General features: G+C 37.1%; 1 protein-coding gene across 2 annotated transcripts; it reads right to left on the reverse strand.

Moving 5' to 3' along the window:
* Window positions 1-12512: 12512 nt before the first annotated feature.
* Window positions 12513-16785, reverse strand: LOC148865089 (uncharacterized). Of its 2 annotated transcripts, none has more exons than XM_088980745.1 (3): window positions 16200-16785; window positions 13122-14997; window positions 12513-12805 (listed from the first exon to the last, which is right to left on the reverse strand). In XM_088980745.1, the coding sequence occupies exons 2-3, from the start codon at window positions 14913-14915 to the stop codon at window positions 12644-12646; spliced, it is 1956 nt and encodes a 651-aa protein (XP_088836871.1). In that variant the 5' UTR covers window positions 14916-14997; window positions 16200-16785; the 3' UTR covers window positions 12513-12643. The 2 variants fall into 2 exon arrangements, with proteins under 2 accessions (XP_088836871.1, XP_088836872.1); XM_088980746.1 differs by having other exon boundaries at window positions 13122-15721; window positions 16200-16732.
* Between the last annotated feature and the right edge of the window lie 5031 nt (window positions 16786-21816).

Consider the following 21816-nt stretch of genomic DNA (forward strand, 5'->3'; position numbering starts at 1 on the left):
TTCATGGTGAGGTGGAACGTGGGGACCGTAGCCTGCAGAACATTAAGGGTTGGCCTACCAAGGATGGCATTGTAGGATGAGGGGCAATAGATCACAATGAAGTCTACCATGGTCATCGCAGTGATGATGCCATCTCCGATCAAGAGGGGAAGAGTTATCCTTCCAATGGGCAAGAGGGACTCCCCCAAGAAACCCATTAGGGGAGGGTTGACGGGGGTGAGCCACTCTTTGTCTATGCCGAGATTCTCGAATGCGTCCTTGAAAAGCACATCAGCGGAGCTACTTGTATCAACCATAATCCGCCGCATCTCAAAATTCGCAACCTCGACTATAATTACCATGGCGTCGTCATGCGGGATTTGAACCCTCGGAGGTCATCGTCGGTGAAGGTGATAGACTAGTTGTGCTTCTTCTTATGCCCTCGGTTGTCGATTTTGCACAACCGCGCATACTTCTTATGCCTCGAGCTACTCTCTCCTCTTGTGGAAGATCCTCCTAATATAATGTGAATCACACCAGTAGGAGGGGCTTGGGGTTGTGGTTGAGCATTCTCTGCGCACTGTTCTTCTTATGCCGACTTCTTGCTTTTGTCGATGAACCCACCGAGGTACCCGCGCTTGATCAGGTATTCGATGTGGTTGCGTAGGTCAAAGCAGTTCTCTGTGTCGTGGCTGTGGTCTCTATGAAACTCGCAATATTTGTTGTGGTTCCTTTTGTTGATCTATGATCGGGCTGACGATCCTTCCTCTTATGGTCCCGATATGATCTTTCTGATTTCCGCTCCTTGGTGTCTCTCATCTTCTTGTCGGGCCTTTCTTCCTTGTTCCGCATCTGTGCCTGTGCTTCTTCCCCATTGATATATTTCTGGGCATGAATAATTAGGTCGGGTAGTGTCTACGGGAGGTGCTTGGAGATGGAGAAGTTGAATGGTGAGGGGTGGAGTCCATGCTGGATGGCTATGACAACCACGAATTGGTTCAGGTTTCGGACCTATAGTGCTTCAGTGTTGAACCTCGCTTGGTAGTCTCTGGGAGATTTGTTTTTCCTCTACCGCACCTGCATGAGGCTAGTCGAGGTTTTCCATTACTTCTGGCTTGCTGTAAACTATTTTCGGAACTAGGTCTCCAGCTGACTCCATGATGCTATGGAGCACCGAGGGAGTGAGGAGTACCAGGTCAGGACTGGGCCCTTGAGTGTGGCCACAAGAGTCTTGTAGATCAGGCCCTCAGAGGATCCATGCAGCATCAATTGAGCTTTCAGGGCCTCGACGTGGTCGGTAGGGTCAGTGTTCCTGTCGTATTTGTCGAGTTAGGGTGCTCGCCATCCTATGGGAGGCACCTCGTCCATGACCTCTTGGATGAACGGTGGTTCTCGGACAAGTTGAGAAATGGGTTGCACGGGCTGACCTACAACCAACGTCGTGCTCCTCTGAACTTGATTGCATTCCAACTCTTCTAGGCGTTGTTAGAGTTCTCAGATTTCAGCATCCCTATGGTCCGGAGACGCGATGTGTGTTACCTTTTCTTTCTTAGGGCGTGCAAGGTGGTCCTTTACAGAGCTGGATTCAGCGACGGAGACCAAACTAGGCCACGTCCATCTATCGAGCCTTTCTTTGGCAGGGATCCACGTGGTTTGGTCCATCCTGCTATGATTGCTAGGCTTGTGAGAGCGAACGGAGGGGGCAGACTTTCTTGTTGTGTCTTACCTTTCTTGATTGGACAGTGTTGCTCCCTTGTGAGCCCGGTGTGCTTTGGGGTCCTTGGAGTGAGGATCATCCTTCGTGCGCGTCAGGGCGAAAGGTGGTATGGCTCTGTTGGGTGGCGCCACAGATCCTAGGTTCTGCATCATCTTGAATATCTCGTCGACCTTCTTTTGCATTGCCTGGAATTGCATGAGATCAACTGTGGTTGGGTTTTGCTGAGTTTCTTGGTGTGGAGAATTGTGGTGGTGAGATTCCTGAGATGGGGATCGGCCTGTTGATCGCTCAAAATGGTTTCTCAGCATCTTGATCACTTCCTTGATTGCACAGTGAGAGAGATTTCAGGAAGGCTTTTTGTGCGTTTCCTACAGATGGTGCCAATTTGATGCTGCTCAATCAGAAGTGGTGCATGAACTAAAGAGAGCAACCAGATAGTCCTTGCCAATAGGGCGGTGCCGAGCTACAAGGATGAGGCTGCGCTTCAAGACCTGTGATTAAGAAAGGAGAAGTTAGAGGCTCAAAGAGTTATCCCTAGGAGGTGATGGATGACCAGGATGAGCTATAGGGATGCTGGTCCGAGCATAGTAACAGTATGGGTGTCAGAAGTTGGAATCCTTTACCTTGAGCATGGAGTATCTCTTTGTAGCTGAAGGTCCGTGTCCTGGTCAGATTATGCTTCTGGGGTTATCGGGATGAGGTTGGCTGTCGAGGTGTTTGGGTTAGAGTCCTATTCCCCAACGGAGTTGTCTTCCTTCTCCTTATCCGTAGTTATGCTCATCAGCGTGGCATATACCTGACGTGGCTGAGAGGATAAAATGGGGGGGGGGGGCACAGTAATAGCGTAGCCCGGCCTAAGTTGCGGAGGGCTGACTATGGAGCTGGCTGAGCTATGCCGACATGGTCGGGCTGACTGGGCAGCCACGTGTTCTTAGGACCAACTCAACCATGATCCGATTACAAATATGTATAATGCAAAGCCTTGTATTTGTATTGTACATATTTGTATTTATAATCTTCTCAAAATGAGCCTATTTTTCATTACAAAAAAGTTGTGTTTTCAATTTCAAACAAAAAAGGGTAACTTTCTTAAACTATGCCTACTGTTTAGCTAATTGACAACTTGTACTTAGAGGTGTAAATCGGGCCATGTTGGGCTGCGACGCGATCATGTGGGGCGTGATGGGCTTGGAGTTTTAGGTCCATAGGCCTGGCTGGGCCGCTCGTGGTATGCGTGTTGGTATGTTCTATCACAACCCATATATATTATTTATATTATATATAATATATAATATTATATAAATTATAATTATATAATATGTTAATAAAATTAATAATTATTTTCGATTTTATTATACTAATTTATTTAATTATTGTATATATAAGCAATTGTATACATCAAAATTCATATAAAATTAAAACTTTAAGTTTTTTTTATTTTTTTAAATAAATAGCTTTGGCCCAGTCCATGGCCCGCTTGGCCCATGGACTAGCCTGACCCACGGCATAGCATGGGCCCGCATGGGCTTGGGCTGTGGGTTGTGCCGGGCTGGCATGGCCTATTTTACACCTCTAGTTGTACCCTTACTATTTAACTATTGTCTTGCACCACCCCTACTGTTTCTGACAATAGGAGTATGAGTTGTTGTCAATTAAGGTAGATAAAATAAGTTATTTTTATAATTTTCAGCTTTTTTAAAATTGGGAAAAATTAACTTTTTATATTATTTAATTCAGCTTTTATAATTATATTTTTCAATTTTTATTAATTTTTGGGGAAATTAATTAATTTAGTATTTTTGTATCGAGCATATCATAATGATATTTTAATCCTTGGTTTCTCTAGATATAACTTATTAAAGTGTGCATTTCTCATGTATTTATACCTTATTCATAGATAATTCAACTTTAAATTTAGTGCTATGAATGCATTTATGTGATTTTTTATGCATTTCTTAGCAAATCAAAGTGTTTCGATATCTTTCACATATATCCATGTGTTTCTAAAGTATATCCGTATTTGTCTTTGTATTTAAGTTGTTAGATACGATACCCAGTAGCCATACTTTTTTCGTTGAGCCCAACTACAAAGTCTTGTAGCACTTTGGAAGCATATTGGTTTAGGTCTTATTGGCACTTATGAAGTCCAATTGGGTTAGGTATTGTAGACATTCATGAAGTCTTGTTGGTTGTAAAGGTTTTGTTGGCACTTGGGAAGTCTAATTGGTTAATGGAAATCCTTAATGGTAGTTTAGGTGGAGGACATAGGCAGGGTTGGCCAATCCTCTATAAAAAATCCTATGTGCCTTGTATGTGTTTTCTTTTCTTCAAGTTTTTGTTGTTATTTGTTTACTAACTTCACTAACATTTTCACTTCACTATAATAACTTAGGTGCCTTGAGATATAGTAATGATTGCACTGATTTTGTTTATTTTCTTTATATTTGCAAGATATAAGATCTCTTAGTGTAGTTACTAAGCTAGTAACCCTACTAACTTTACTATCTCCTTAGTTTAATAGCTTGGGCCAATGTTTTTGAATCATCGTTGACTCGGACAGTTGGACCATTTGGCCCAGAAACCGTCCAAGTAACTGGTTCCGCTTTACCCTTGATCCGTTCTTGGGTAAAAAACCGTTGATTTCGTTAGAATATCGTTGACTCGGGTGGTCGAACTGTCAATTTGTTTAACTCGAACAACGGTTCGTGGTTTAAGAAATTATAGGGTAGAAACTCTAAGTCTGAGACCTGAACTCAGATTTGATATCCAGAGAAGAAGAAGAAGAAGAAGAAGAAGAAGAAGAAGAAGAAGAAGAAAAAGTTGTAGAGATTTGAGAAAAAGTTTCATTTTTTATCAGATCTCAGATCTCGGAGAAAAAACATCAAAAATGAAAAATCAATCTCAGATCTAAGATCCTATAATTCATATCTCAGATCTGTTATCTACGTTGTTACCATTGTCACCATCTCGTCATCATCGTCATTGTTGCCGTCACCATCTTAGATCTCAGATCTGTCATTCTCCTCCTCTTCCTTCTTTCTTTCCTTCCTTTTCTTTCTCTCATTTTCTTTTTTTTTCCCTTTCTCATTCCTTTCTTTTTTTCCTTCTTTTCTTCTTTCTCAGCGGACAAAAGACTCTCTTTTCCACTTCTCCTTTCTCATATATGAGTATTTGCTATTTTTCCCTAATGCAAACCATCCAAGTCGTTCGACCCGAATGGTCGAACTACTGACCTGGAAACTAGTAGCTAGAATGGTTCCATTTCTATGTCAGTTTTTAAAACCTTGGTTTGGGCTTTATTTCTTACTAACATCTTCCAACCACTAATATCTTCCAACTTTTTAAAACCATTTCTTCCAAGCAGTGTTTTCAACCCGTCGTTGACCTAGCCAGTTGAACCATTCAAACTGTCACTCGGCCAGGATTCCGGGTCCGATTCAGTCAAGACCCACTAGAAGGTCAAAACTGTTGATTTGGTCAAGAACCATTCAACTCGACTGGTTTGACCGTTGACCCATTCGACTCAATGATTGGATCGCGGGTTGCACACTCAATTCATGCAAACTTTCGGAGGCCATAACTTTGCACTCAAATGTCCAATTGTGGTATTCTTTTTCATTTTGGGTAACTTTTTGAGATCTGTGTGCCCCAAGGCATCGCAGTCCCGCTATTTTTGCGATTGTTTGGGCTCAAATTGCAAATTTTAATAATTTTTATAAATAAAAAATAAAAAACTAAATTAAAAAACATAAATTAAATATCAAAATACATATAACATATCTAAAACATATTTATATGTTATTTATTGATAAAATATATATTTGCACATAGATATTGATAAAATATATGTTTAGACACACACAAAATATATATTGACTTGGGCGTAATTTGTGGGCTGGAAATGGATGGGATCAATATTTTTAGGTCCTAATCAGCCAAAAACTTGATATTATAGGCCATAAAGATGGAATCGAGCCCATCCCCAACCCAAACCCAAGTTTAGTGTTATATTTAGTTTTCAAAACAAGGTCCCAAAATGTTATGATTGTATGATTGGTTTTGCCCAAACAACACCTTTAGTGTGAATGCCTTTGTTCACATGACCATTGTTTGTACTTAGGGTGTAAAACTTGGTGTTGGGCACCCAACCCAAGGTCAAACCTGAGTTTATTGACCCGAACCCAAGTTAAGCTTAACACAATACAACTCAAGGGAGGGCTGGGCTCAAGTTGGGTTATGCTAGGCTTAATCAAGGTGTGGGCATGTTGGTATAACAATAACAATTTCAATATGGTATGAAAAAGGATAAGTAATCAAAATATGGTATGATGGTGGGTATAAATTTTGTAAAAATACTTCTTATCTATCATATTTATTTTTTATTTAATATGATAAAAATATAATATTAGTGATAAAGTCCGAAACAAAAATGCTTGCCTCCATTCGCGCTCATAACTTCTCATCTCTCGTCATGCCCTAAGCCCTACACCTCCTCTTCCTCCTCCATCTGAGCTTGATGAGAAATCCAACACCGACGCCGACGACTGTTCCAGTAAGGACACCAGAGGTACTCCCCGTCTCTCTCATCTCATAAGTTCTCTCACCTGTTCTCATCCGAACTACAAGTATTTTGTTTACAACAGACTTAAAAATTTGTATTTTATCTACAACCGGTGCAACATTGTAACCTAATTAGTAATGAGGCCCCATTACATCCTTTCTTTTTCCAGTGAAAATTGAAAAGCACTTCCCTTAAACAGAAAACACAGGCTACGCAACAGACCTGACCAAATGGAAAAAACGCAACAGAAAACCATCTAAACTAAAACTCAACAAAGCAGAACAGATCGAACATATGAGATGAGAGAGATAGGTAGTATACCCTATGTCCTTACTAGAATGGTCGTCGGCATCGGCACTGGATTTCTCGTCAAGATCAAATGGACGAGGAAGAGGAGGTGCAAGGTTCAGGGCAGGTCGAGATATGAGAGGTTTTGAGAGGGAATGGAGGGAAACACTTTTGTTTCAGACTTTTGGAGCTAAAAGGGTTGAACTAACGACCATCCTGTTAGTTCCGCACAGACTTCGAAGGGGAATGCGTGTTGTGTAAGAGGACATGCGATGTAGAACGTAGGAGACCTGATCACGTGAAGGGGACTGACATTAGCATCAGAGTCATTGATTGAATCGAGGCGCTGGTCCGCAGTAGCAAAATGCAACCCGACCCTTCTTAATCTGAATGGAGCTGGAGTGACCCCTTATACAACGTTCTATCTCTAACGTTAAGTTACCGGTTAATAGGAATAAACAACAACTAAATAATCAATTGAGGTAAGTGCTCTACAACAGTATAACTCATGCGTGTTTCATATTAACCAAGGATCTAACCACTTGGCCATCCAGTTTAGACCAAGTCAAATGGATATCTATTGACCCAATAAGAACTTGAACTAAGATCCAAAATAATCCAGCAGCATTGGTATGTCTATGCATAAAACATTTTTCAATAAACAATCAAATAAATTTTCTTGTATAAAAAATAAATAAATAGATAATAATTGAAGAAAAGGTGAATGATTGTGTGCGGAGGTATTGCATAGAAATAACCATGAAATAATCATCTTCCATCAACATGTGGCTTGTTACATGGCTATTGGATATTCCAACATGTTGAGGATCAAATAAGAACCTATTCCCACTCTACCAACAGTTTATTATGATACTTTGTTTTATAGACCATTAAACCCACATTGGATGTCTTATTCGTCCAAAAGGCATTTAATGTATTGTCCTTGTTTCAAAGGGTAATATTTGGGTCTTTGCCATATAAATCAAGTTTGAATTGGATTAGGAAGTAACAGCCAAATTGGGAAAATCTTTTTGAAATTTGAAAGGGAAAACAAGAGGGAAACTTGGAAAAAACAAGACTTGAAATTAAACCAAAATTGTTGAATCCTTTTTAAAGTCTTTGAATCCCAAATTCTTGCATCAGCTGCTGAATAGTTTGAGATGTATTAGTAAATCTATCCTGAAGGGATTCTCAATGATATTCATTGTAAACATTTTGAAAAAGATAGGTTTTTGAGAGCAAAGAGCAGTGAGCTGTCGCTATATTAACTAGTGGAGTTTTTGAAATGTCTCTACGACTTTGAAACAATGGAACTAGCATTGGATCAACTGGTTGAATGTTGTATTAAGTGTAACCAACATTGAATCAATTACTTGTATGTTGCAAGAGGCATAACCAACACCCTATCAATAGGTTGTTGCACTATTCAGTCTACGAATTCATGTTTGTGCCCATCACAACTAAATGCAATACAAAATTTATTAATACAAAATTGAACCAAGTTTGCATTCGTACTTTTGACCAATTTTGCATTTACATCAATATACATGATTTTTATACTCAGGCTGTGTTTGGAAACGATGCAAATAGAATGTAAATCCTTCACTTTTGCCTATATTTGACAACATTACATTTATACATTGACAAATGGCAGAACAATGCATATCTACATTAATAGTAAGATGTAAAAGTACATCAATAAAAAAAAAGTAAATTTGTATTCAATTAGGATTTTGATAAAAAAAAGGCATATGCTTTATTAGAATTTGTGTTTGCATCCATTACAGCTAAAATTCTGTTTGGTAAAAAGTTAATTTTGTGGGTACAAAATTAATCCAACTTTACAATTTATATGGACTGTTTAACACTCTATGTATTTGCATCGATTCCAAATGCAGCCTTACCAAAAACAAACAAGAGGTAAATCATTTACAAAGGAAGGAAAAAAAAAAGCATATTAAAGAAAAAGGTGTAAAACGTTCTAAAACCTTAACAAAAAAAATAATAAATAAATATTTTAAATGTAACCATTATTCCATGGTGACCTTTTTTAAGTATTGGTTGATTTTTTATTAAATACTAAGCCTACTCCATTATTCGTTATGACACTTTTCTCATTTTCAAACTAACTTCCTTTAGTAACATACTGACAAGCCGCTCGAAATGAAACCATGGAAAATATAATATTAATACTAGTTCGACTGGAGGCAGTGTAACACCTGTTCAAACAGTCTTTACAGCCTTGCATTGAATATCTGCGTACTTGTATACTTCATTTCATAAAGGGATATTTCTAATACAAAATTGCAAGAGGCTGTTCGAACGGATGTTGCAGTCACTGAAGCGGTGAAGCCGAACTCTATTAAGTATTAATACAGACCTCACGGAGAAGACATACAGCAGGGCCACTAATCCTACCACTACCACAAATGTGTCTTCTTGTATCTACACGAGACAAAGATTAAAGCATGAATTATACATGAAACAAAAATTTATATAAAAAGTAAAAGCATGTGAACACGAATTGTACAACAACTGGACCACATGCAAGAGAATCAATACAAAGTACCAGTTTTGATCAAATAATTTTAACCACACAAAGGTAATTTAAATTGTTATAGCTCTGTTTTGTTTACGGTGTCAATTTCAGTTGCACTGATGTAAATGTATGAAAGTGTAGATATGAATGTAAGTTTTACTTTCGTTTCATTATGTTAAATGAAAGATAATGGAGGCTTGGAGGTAGGGCTGTTCATAAAAAGGCTCAACCTGACCAAATCAATCAATCCGGACCGATCCAATCTGAGTCGGATGGGTTTTTATCAGCATCGGTCGGTTTCGGGTTGTATAAATTCATAAGCCGATGGTTCGGGTCGGTTTTGATTTTCTTGTGTGAAAACCAAAATCAACTCGAGCCAAACCGACTAAATTTCTACTTAACTAAAAACTGAAATATCTAAAAATATATATTCCAATATCTATATCTAAAAATATATATTATGAAATATGTCAGATATATATTTTCAGAAAATATATATTCCAATATATTTGTATGTATATTTTTGTATATATATATATATATATATATATATTTCTAAAATACATATTTCAGTTTTAAGTATATTTCCAAAAAATTAGGTGGCCATGGGGGGCATGGATGAACTTAGAGCCGAAACCGACCCAACCCGACTCAAACCGACCAGGTTGGTTTTTCTTAACACTGGGTCGGTTTCGGTTTCCATCTCATCTCAGGTAACCCGACTAGGTCGGGTCGATTGGAAAAACTTCAGTAAACCGACCCAACTCGACCCATGAACAGCCCTACTTAGAGGGTTATTTGTTTTTGAGTGAGGTAAGAAGGAAGATGATATGGTCTTTACTGGTCTCTACTTTTATATGAAAGAGAACTTAGGCTATTTGATTCAGAGGAATAGGGTCTGAAATCGGAATTGGAATCCAACTGTTTGGAAAGAGAATCCATTCCAACTGATTCTGATTTTGTATAAACCAAACAGGTGGGAGGTATAGACCATTCTGGCTCCTATTCCAATAGATTTTGATTCCAGCTGCGAACCAAACAGATCCTTGATGTAGAAGAGAAGAGTGGTGCAAATTTTGCAGTAGCTTTTGAGATGCAAAATTTGAATTGCCGGTGAATGCAAAAAGTACAAGTTTTATATTAAGTAGGAGTGCAAATTATAGTTACGAACAAATAGATGAACTAAACTGGTTGCAAAATTTGCATCCCATTCAAATTTGCATTGCACAAACAGAACCTTGATATTATTGTCCTTATTCTTTTTACTGTTTAAACCAAATAAACTGTTTGAGTTTTTATAATCCAAATTTCCTAATTTTTACTTGGACTGCATTTGTTTCTCTATAAAATGGCTGTAGATTTTTTCAAGTGAAATAAAACCCACTTATTATTTTTGCCTCCTTTAGAGTGAAAACTTTGTGTTTTTTTTTTAAACTCCTATACCAATATGTTTTGATCTAAATGGCAAGTAAAACGAAATTTTCATCATAAAAGGGCAAAAATATAGCCCTAGTATTTCAACCTGAAGAATCTCCTAACCATTTTATGTCAGAAGTCTGAACTTAGAAAATATTATGAATTTTCTTGTGAGAGATATGCTTATCACCAAAAGGTCATGCGTTGACCACCCAATGCATGTCTTGTTTGAAACGTTCAATGCAAAGTTGTATACATTCCTGGTCAGTTCTTCCAAAATTTGTAGTTTGAGCTATTTGGCTTGTTGTGGTCATGCTTGTTCCTTAGGCTCAGTTTGAAAGGAGAACAATACATATTTGTATTTGTATTCTTCCCAAATTAAGCCTTAGTGAAATAAGAAGAGGAGCCCACCATACATATTTGTATTCTACCCTGTAACTGTCATGAGATACCTAATCTTTTTCTACTTGGTTCCATTGTTAATACACAATAAACACAAAGTTATGGATCATTGCTTATGGATACCGTATTGTCATTTGCACCAGACAAATGTTGTACTTATCAATGAATACATTTGAGTTTATTTCTTTTCTAAATGACTTATCTTGCTAAATGCATTTATCCTAGCAAGTGTTTCTTGAAAAAGACTTATGGGGATAAGAACACTTACAATGTTCTTTTATTCCCTAGATAAAGGTGTACCATGACTGATTTATCCAAAAGAGTAGCATTATTGAAGGGACAATATTATCCCATCACATATTAGTGATTATCGACATGTATCAATAAATAATTTACCCAAGTTTAAAGAAAGTATTACTTCCCCAAGTAAATAAGCCACTTGGAAATCACTCTTTTCCACATAACCCACTAATACTAGAAAATGAACATGGGTTTATTTCTTTTATGGGACCTACCAACTTATCCACCCCTACTTCCGGGAAAACCAACGAGGCCTTAGTATAATGTTTTTTCCTACATGTTTGATGATTTTTCTCCATCTTCCTTCTTAATTATTCAATGTTTACAACGATCATCAGGCATTTTTTTTTCTAACGCCATCACTAGGCCACAAATTACATTTAGGAACTTGTCAATTATAATATCATAAGCCAAAATAATTGTCTTCAAATCCTGAAACTAGATATTTATCTATACCACTATTAAAAGTCTGAATGAGAGTGGAACTTTTGTTCCACTAAAATACCCCAATTTTTTAATTTGGTACATCTCTAATTATAAAAACAAAAATGTAATTTGAATAACTACTTTTCTCATTCAAATCCCTCTCATTAACTCTTATATTTGAGCTATTAAGTCCCATTAACATTCATTGAATCCTATTCTTGACTACAATACCCCTATTTTTGAATTTGCACCATCTCCAATTATGGGGCTACAAAATGTAATTTGAACTACTACATTTCTCCTCATTCAATTCCCTATTATTAAATCTTACATTTAGGGTATTAGCTCACATCCTTTCATAGAATCCTATATTATATTAATTAACCAAAGTAAATAAAAATAAATATGACAGAAAGATTGTTTTTATTGATGATAGAAATAAAATACAAATTTAAATGTAACGTAAAAATGAAGTTGTTTTCTTGTTTGGTGGTAAGTCAACAATTCAACCTAGGGGAAAATGTGTCAAACTTTTTGATGTCATAATTAAATAATAATAAAAATTAAAATAGATGAAAACACAAAAAAGTATAAAAAATATAAAAAGCTTTGTAGAAAACATTTGGGCACATCTCTAATATAATATATTTCATTATATTAAACAAAAACAAGTGTGACAAATAAGAATAATTTTTATAGATATAAAAATACAAAAAAATATTACAAAAAATTTTAGAAACATGTTATTTACAATCATACACTTTTGCATCGTATCAATTAGTAAAAGCTGTTAGTATTGACTTATCAATCATCCAGCATGAGACAATAAAGACAGTTGCACTGGTGGAGAGTACTAAGAACTACAAGTAGCAATAAGCATCAACTTTTGCACAACTAATTTTCCTTGGACATTCTGTATTGCTGTACTATATACTATAACTATTAAGTACAGAGAGAGAGAGAGAGAGAGAGAGCTACAATTATGAAACTACCAACCATAACTTCTACTGCTTCATCATTTGTACATTTTTGGAGACAGATTGGGACTCTGTGAGTGAATAATTGCCACTCCTACGGAGAAAGACTGGAGAGCAGAAAGAGTTGATTGGAAATGAATAAAATAGAGACCATCATGGATATTCACCATTCTTAGGGTGGGCGCACCTCGCTTTGAACCCTGCCAGATAGAATTTGGTTCACCATCATCTCCATGTTCTGTGCTAACATAACTCGTAATGCAGAAAGCTAATATAATTCATTGGCTTCTAAAGAAATGTATATTCTTGACCTTAACATATTCATAACTACTTGGCTATGTCCTGATTGAAGAGATACCGGAATTTGAATAATACACAACACATTAATTTATTTATAATTCCAAGGAAATCAGGAAATTTAGAAATCACAAGGACACTTAAAGTTGTTACTAAAACAATTTAAAAATTTAAAGGTCATGGATTAAATCAATGTAAACTGATAGAGGATTGACAAACCTTGATGAACAGATTCAATGCTTTGCATTCCTCTTTTGCATCTGGTCTATGTGAAACTTCTTTGGTCGGTCTACAATTAAGCACTGTGAGAGGACACCCAATATCCCAGCCACCACAGTCACAGTGTCCACCAGACCTCCATCTTTCACTAAGACTAGAAGGGCCACCAATTCTTGTCTTTGGGCCATCATGAATGCCTTCTGGGACTAGAACATCAATACTTGTAGAACAATCATTTTCATTTCGCAATAAACTTTCCTGGCCGTCTTCTGAAGAAACAGTCGCTTCTAGAAAAGTATTATTCTGCTGAGCCTCAACTTTGTCGAGAAATTTCAAGCCCCACCCTCCAACTGTTGTGTCTTGACAATCATCATGCACATAGTTTCTCACAACAACGGCAGCCAATTCAAGATTTGGTAAAAGATGGTCTTCAAGCAAGTTAATCCTACTTGGTGCGTCAAGATTTCGGAACATATCTTGATAAGGCTCTGAAGATAAGTCTTCAAGCATGGAGCTTGGTACACCAAATCCTGGGGTAGACCAATTCTTGGTAGTGTTAATTGTCCTAAAAGCATTTACAACCTTCTTTGGCAGCCTGCTGTTATTCTTAGGAATAGGAGTTGAACTTGGCATCTCCCCCAAATGGTTTTCACTAGTACCAAACAAAACAAACTCAGTCTCTGTGAGCTTTAAATTGTTTGAGCAAAGGCTGAAAGAACTTGAAACTTTCATCTTACCAACAATATCTGATACATTATTTGAATCACCCCGTTTCTCTTGTCCACCTGTTCTTGAATGGAAAGTATACATATAATCCAGAGCCTTATCATCTGATGATTCAACTTTCCACAGGTTGGCTACATAAACCTCCCTTTGATCATCTACTGAGAACACAAAGTAAGGAACTCCATTTTTCCATATGCAATGAAGCATTCCCTGAGAAAGAGTGCTACGAGTGGATGGAGAAGATTGATTGGAGCATGTTGAGTTTGAACATGAGACAGATTCAGGCGTTTTATGGATAGCTCCTGATTCATATTTTTCATTTCCACGAAGTACTACTCCACTTTCTAGGTTCTGGGATAGATTGATACTCAGCCTAGAAGGTGATCTCATGAAACCAGAATATTTTTTTCCTTTTACTCCGGTTGAACCCACCTTCTCTAAGTTGATGTCATGATTTAAGGCTCCTAAATTATATAATAATGGACTCTTCAGGATGTCACTTATCTTGGTGTTCCCTGAGATGGCACCTACAATCCACTGCCCAACGGAACTTATAACTAAATTCCCCTGTTCAGCAGCAGATGGGCATTCAATAATAAAACTACCCCAATCACTTCCATTTCTTCTTGTACTTTTAACTGGTGACAAGGCATCAAACAGAATTTCCATCTTAGAGGAACTCAGATTCACAGCAATATTGCATGGGGGCACCGAGTGACATGCTACACTTAGAGGTTTAGATTCTCTAACATCTGCAAAATCCAAGCCATGCCGGACATGTATCTCTTTGAGACCTCCAAAATGCATTTGTTTTAGAATCTTAACATCAGTACTCAGTCGACTCTGAAAGAATGATTCATGTATACATCTTTCACCTGTGTGAGATTGTTTGATTCCTGAAGTTAGCATCTGGTTTGGTTTCAACCTTTCTAAGGATCTCTTGTGGTTAGGTTCAGTAAACTCTGAATTACTATTCTCTACTACTAACTTCATGTCCTTTTCATGTGTAAAAGGAAAATTTTCCTTCCCATGTTCATCTTTACGTGGATTGGCAGATGTTTCATCCATTTTCGCAATCCAACCAAAGAAAGCACATACAGTGTCTAAATATGCTCAACCCTGGTCTTTTCAGTCAAAGCGCATTGTGACACTGGGAAATCACATGCAACATCAGCACAAATACACCAAGAAGAAGTAAAATGTACATAAAGAAAAATCAAGATTTAAAATTTCCAAATGATATTCTTAATGGGATACCTAACCACCAAAGAAAAACTGCCAAAAGAAAAAGATTCTTCCAAGTTGGTCAAGGGGATCAGATTGGTTTTCCAGGATGGAAGGCATAGTTGTTTTCTTCCACCTATTTTAAATTGAACTTAATGCCACGAAGAGGGGGGAGCACTTTTTCCTTTTCCAGTTCTAGTTTTTACTTGTAAGTTTCACTATGGTAGGAATCTACATTTTTATTGTCATAATCAGTAATAACATAGTGTTCTGCTAATCTGAGAAAAGGACACTAAGGCTGTGCAGAGCAAAATGAACCAATAATTTTAGGAAATTAAAGAATTTACCCAATCGACCTGAACCCATTACCATAAAAATACAGAACACCCCAAAACTCTTCTTAAAACAGAAAATTGAAATAATGGAACTCTGAAAAACGATTGCTGGAACAACATTCAAATGCTTTTTGACTGAGAATAACTTGAGAATCTACAAATCCATTCATTTTCTTTAATGCTTGTGAAGGACACGATAGAAAGGAGAAGAAATAGAAAATCAGTAAATTTCCTGACAATTCTACCAAACCATACGAAGGTATTGGAGTAAAAAGCTCTTCTGTATGTCAAAGAAGTGCTATCCACTTGCACAAGCTACAAAGGAAAACAAGAGAAAGATTCAGAGCAGCCATTTACAGGGAACGCAGACTCTCGTAAACAATTTTTCAAATAAAAAGACAAACAGAAAAACAATTACATTTGAAAAAAAAAAAACCCATCTCTCTGATAAAAATAATATTCCCACTTGAATAAAACAAAAACAAATTCCAATTCAGGGCTGTTCCTTGAATAAAAACGTAAAAGAAAACGGGAATAAAACCTGCAAGAAACATGGAAGTTAAACAAATCAAAGACAACAACAGAAAAACTAATCGATTAACAGAAAGCATAGACTGATAGTAACGGATTTACAGTAGCGGTTTCAGCTTCTATCAGATAATCTACCGAAAAGGAAAAAGAATTCAAACAACAGGATCGAAAACTAACGTCAACTAAACCAAAAATTCAAACAAAACAAGCAACAGAAGAGAAAGTCGCAAAAGAAATTGCAAAAAATTCAATCTTCTCTCACCTCAAGAACCTCCATCCACCATGCAAGCTCGACCTCTCCCAGAAAATGGAACCCACTTTTAGCCTTCACTCTCTGAGAAAGAGAGAGAATTGAAAAAGGTAACAAGGAAGAAAAAGGGAGAAACAGCTTTACTGGTAAAGTTGTCCAGTTCTTTTTATACTCCTTAGTAAGCGTAAGAAGAGAACAGAAGAAAGTATTACGGACTCTGCAGAGAGAAAGGGGTGGGAGAGGAGGAAAGGAAATTAACAAAACCCACGAAATGAAGTCATAAGCCACGCTTTTAACAACTTTTTAGCTCCCCTCCATCTCTCTCTCTCTCTCTCTGTCTCTCTGTTTTCCTTTTTGTTTTAAAGAAAAAACACAGTAGAAGAAACTCGAAATTCCGGTATTGTGGGTCCCTCTCTTGCTTCGCGTTTTCTACATAGAGAGAGAGAGAAAGAGAGAGGAGAGAGAGTATGAGAGCCAGTGCGGACGCCGGATGACAATTGACAACCGGTACCATGAAACCACAGAGAGAGTATACTGCAGCTGCAACTGATGCGGTGCTGTGGACGTGTTCCCCTTTTTCTGAATTCCGGTCCTCTGCGGTTGTACTCGTTATACTCGGTCAATCAATATATCGCACGGCAACAACTTAGACGTAGGTCCCACACGTCATGATGACGTGGCGTATTATGACTGGCCAAGTACCCTCAGTTTTCCCTACAAAACCGTCGCTTTATGATAAGCTTTTGTGGTAAAATTACTATTGTGTCTTCAGCCTTATTATCAATCACCTTTTTTATTTAGCTATTGAAATTTACAATAATATCCTTTGGGAATCTGGGATATGTACTATATCCTTTAGTCCCTGTTGGACAAATGTCCATCTGGGGACGAGGATGAATTTATGACCCCCGATCCTCCACTGTGACCCGACGTCCGAGTTTCGACGGCGACTCTACCGGATCACTCTAACGGTTCCTTTTTCACTATTGGAAATACGGATCTAGGATAGATCCAAATTTACATCGTCACTTCCATTGTTCTGGTGCATGGCAGACGATTGGGCCCTATCAGAAGTGGGGTCCCCATCATAAGAAGGATCTATACCAAGAAACCGCATGATCAGTTGATCACTGCTCAGATCAGATGGGGGACCGTGAATGGTGTCAAAATGGTTCGGGTCGTACTCGTACCGACTGTTTCCAAACAATTTGATTGTGTTATTTTTATGCTCTTACAGAACCGATCTAATCTGATGGTTGGACCACTAACCACGGACCAATAGGCCGGTGGGCCGTGGCTAGAGTGCTAGACAACTAGAACTAGTTGGGTTTTCAAAACAAACATTGCTCACCAGTCACCACTAAACAGCTTTGGTTGCTGTGTTAATCTTGGTTCCATAAACATGATATCGACCAAGAAAGTTGTATGTTGAAGTATGACATTGTATGCATCGTACCTTTCAAATATAACTACTAACCCAATAATTTAGGTATCTGTCGTTCGTTCGGTCTACAATATAAATTTAATGATTCTTTTATATATTTTGTTTCATAATTAATACAACTAGGGCCTTGAATGGAATCGTCGATCTGGTTTTTGGCCAAAAATCATTGAATTGGTCAACAATCTATTGATTTGAGCGATTGAACCATTGACTTGTTGACCCGTAAAATGGTTTTGAGTCATTTTTTATTTTTTTAATTGGGAATCATCTAGGCAATTGGTTCCATTTTATCCTAATCTTGGTTCCTGGCTAAAAATCGTTGAATCGATCAATGACCCATTGACTTGGGCGATTGAACCATTGACCCGTTTAATGGTTTTTTGTTGTTTTTTATTTTTTTTTAATTTTTGTTGTCAGAACGGGCCATCCGTTCAAACCAAACAGTCGAATTATCGACCCAAAAACCGGTGGCCTGAACAATTCCGTTTTCAGGTCGTATAAGTCACACGTTCAAATGACATAACACATATGGTAATGCTTAGTGGACATCACACACCCAATTTTTTGTCTATAATTTTTGTTGTCAGAATGGGTCGTCTATTTTTTATTTTATTTTTAATTAGGAACCGTCTAGGCAACTAGTTCCATTTTACCCCTATCCCGGTCCTTGGCCAAAAACTATTGAATCGGTCAATGACCCATTGACCCAAGTGGTTGAACTGTCAACTTGTTGACTCGTTCAGTGGTTTTTGGTTGTTTTTTTATTTTTTATTTTTAATTTTTGTTGTCAGAATGGGCCGTTCGTTCAAACCGAACGGTCAACTTGTTAACCCAAAAACTGGTGGCCAGAACAATTCCATTTTCGGGTCGTATGAGTCACACGCTCGAATGGCACAACATCAGGGTTTCTAAAACCGACCCGGAGACCAAACCAGTCACTTGTCTGGTTATCGGGTTGAACGGTCGGCCCGTTTTGACCAAAAAATAAAAAAATAATAAAAAATGGTCAAAACCGTTCGAACGGTTCGATATCTAGTTATTAACAATATTTATAATAAATATTATATATTTATATAATTAGATAATTATATATATCTAATTATCTAACAATATTTATATAATAAATAGGAAATGGGACTTAAGTAGTCGAACCATCGACCCGTTGACCCATAATATGGTTTTTGGCCATTATTTATTTATTTATTTTAATTGGGAACCATCCAGGCAACCAATTCTGTTTTATCTTAATCTCAGTCCCTAGCCAAAAATCGTTGAATCGGTAATGACCCATTGACTCAGGCGATCAAACCATTGATCCATTCAATGGTTTTTGGTTGTTTTTTTATTTTTTATTTTTTTATTTTTGTTGTCAAAACGGGCCATTCGTTTGAACCGAATAGTCGAATAGTTGACCTGAAAACCGGTGGATAGAATGATTCCATTTTCAGATCGTATGAGTCACACACTTGAATGACATAACACATATGGTACTGCTTAATGGACCTCACACACTCAATTTTTTGCTTGTAATTTTTGTTGTCAGAATGGGTCATCCATTTTTTATTTTTTTAATTGGGAACCGTCTAGGAAACTAGTTCTGTTTTACCCCAATCCCGGTCCCTGGCCAAAAACCGTTGAATCGGTCAATGACCCATTGACCCAAGTGGTCGAATCGTCAACTCGTTGACTCGTTTAGTGGTTTTTGGCCGCCTTTTTATTATTTTATTTTTTTAATTTTTGTTGTCAGAACGGGTCGTTCGTTCAAACTGGGCGATTGAATTGTCAACCTGAAAACTGGTGGCTAGAACGGTTTCATTTTCGGGTTGTATGAGTCACACACTCAAATGAAATAACATCATGGTTTTTAAAACCGACCCAGAGACCGAACCGGTCAGGGGTCTGGTTACCAGGTAGAATAATCGACCCGTTCTGACAAAAAAATAAAAAAGATCAAAACCGCTCAAATGGTTCGATATCTAGTTATTAACAATATTTATAATAATTATTATATATTTATATAATTAGATAACTCTTATATAATTGATAGGATTCCTGCACGAAGAAAGCACCCCAATCCTATATATATATTATCCCTTATAGGGGTTAGGTGTTATATGCTAAATTTAGGTGGTGTTTGGTATGATAAACGGTGTCATGTCATTGTCAAATCAGCATTTGTCCCATCTAAGGATGGCAATTTTGCGGGAACTTTCGTGTATTTGACTTGTCCCGACCCTAATAGGAATCATTTATCAAAACCCTATAGGTTTTGTGATGGGTTTGAGATTTTAGATAAAACCCTAGGGTTTGGGATGGCTTTGGATTTTGACTTTAGGGTATCTAATACCCAATACCTAGGATGCATAAATATGAACCTATTATATTATATATCATGCACAAGTTTATAAAATTTAAGTACTAAGATAATTATTCTATTATTAATATTTTATTTATATAAATTTCTTGGGATTAAAATCATTTTATATAAATTTGGATTTGATAGATTGTTTATTTCATTTAGTTATAAAATGCTAATTTTAAATATTATTTCTTTCAATTTTTAGTTGGAATTGTTAATTATATATATTGATTGTTTTGATGAACACAAAAGTTAATAAAATCTATTTTATTTTATTAAATAATACAAAAGGTGAGAAGGCTTAGTGGATTATAGGAATGGCAGTGGGGCGGGGTGCTCCCCATCCCCACCCCCGCGAAAATCCCCATCCCCATCCCCACTAACGGGAACAAGGTTATCCCCATATTTTTAAAAATATTAATATATAAATGTATGTTTACATATTTACATATATAGCACATGCATACATATAAACATATATATTAGTGGGGATCCTACGATGCGGGGATCGGGGTCCCCGCGGGGCGGGGAGTGCTCTCCCCGTCCCCACCCCATCCCTGCTAATGGGGATAAAATTTTCCCCATCCCCGTCCCCGCGAGGGGAAAATCATCCCCATCCTTGCCCCATTTAGGGTGGATCCCCACGGGGACCGGGGAAATGGGGAAAATTGCCATCTCTAGTGGCTTAAAATAGTGTTAAGAGATTTAGCGCTATTATTAATTGATCTGGGTTCAAGTCACAATATAAGCATTAAGATTTTTTTTTTTTGTAGAAAACGTTTGGTCAAGGGGTTTAACGGGTTTGGGAAATTGAGAAGAAAAGTTAGATGGGTTTGGAATCAATGATACATAGTTGGGTTCGAGAGTGGTAGGGTGATTTGCACGGGTACCCTACCCATTGCCATTCCTATCCTATTATGTCGATTTGTAAGCGTAGGTATTGATAAAAGTTGGTCTTGATTTATGTGTACGTCAACCTTTGAGGGAAATTTCATTTTAATGTTTTTCTAACGGTTAAGCGTTTATTCACTATTTTACTGATGTGGCGCCTAGTGGCACCTAGTGGTGTCTAGTTGTCAATAAATCCCAGAAAAAATATTTATCAATCTTTTTCTCAGTTTTGAAGACAAATCAAGTACAAACATTTATTTAACAAACAAAAGCCATGAGGTGTATGTGGGGCCCATTGACATATAAGGTAGAGAGTTTGAAGGCATCTTTGTATTCTAAGGTTGTGTTTGGTATCATTGTTATTTGTACCCTAAAGGTTTTGGGGTGATCAATATAAATTGGCATACTATTATGCAATTGTTATTTATGATTGAAATATTAATACTTTAAAAATGCATGTTATTTGTACCCTAAAGGTTTTGGGGTGATCAATATAAATTGGCATACTATTATGCAATTGTTATTTATGATTGAAATATTAATACTTTAAAAATGCATGTTATTTGTACCCTAAAGGTTTTGGGGTGATCAATATAAATTGGCATACTATTATGCAATTGTTATTTATGATTGAAATATTAATACTTTAAAAATGCATGTATTAGAGGTTGTTTATAGAAATATCAAATTGGTGTTTTTTGTAAGTAGTAATTCTCACATTTGATGTGACAATACATATTTTCCACCAATTTGTATTACTCATCCCAAATCGTTTTTGGTAGAAACAACAATGTATCAAATACAACCTAAATCTGCACCTTTTTAGGGATGCCTTACCACCAACTTGGTATTAAGGCTATGCTTCATGAATAAGTGGTTTAAGAAATAAATATTTTTAGTGTTTGGGAGGTATTTTTCTAAACCACTTTACACTT

Source organism: Nelumbo lutea, chromosome 3 (genome assembly GCF_056320005.1).
Source record: "Nelumbo lutea isolate HS-2025 chromosome 3, American lotus-T2T, whole genome shotgun sequence".
In the NCBI taxonomy this organism is placed as follows: Eukaryota; Viridiplantae; Streptophyta; class Magnoliopsida; order Proteales; family Nelumbonaceae; genus Nelumbo; species Nelumbo lutea.

Bases quoted from the DNA above. Each gene is read 5' to 3' on its own strand.
- LOC148865089 (XM_088980745.1), bottom strand. From the start codon at position 14,915: ATGGATGAAACATCTGCCAATCCACGTAAAGATGAACATGGGAAGGAA. The intron at 12,806-13,121 runs GTTTGTCAATCC...TCTATCTGGCAG, and splicing joins CATTGAATCTGTTCATCAAG to GGTTCAAAGCGAGGTGCGCC.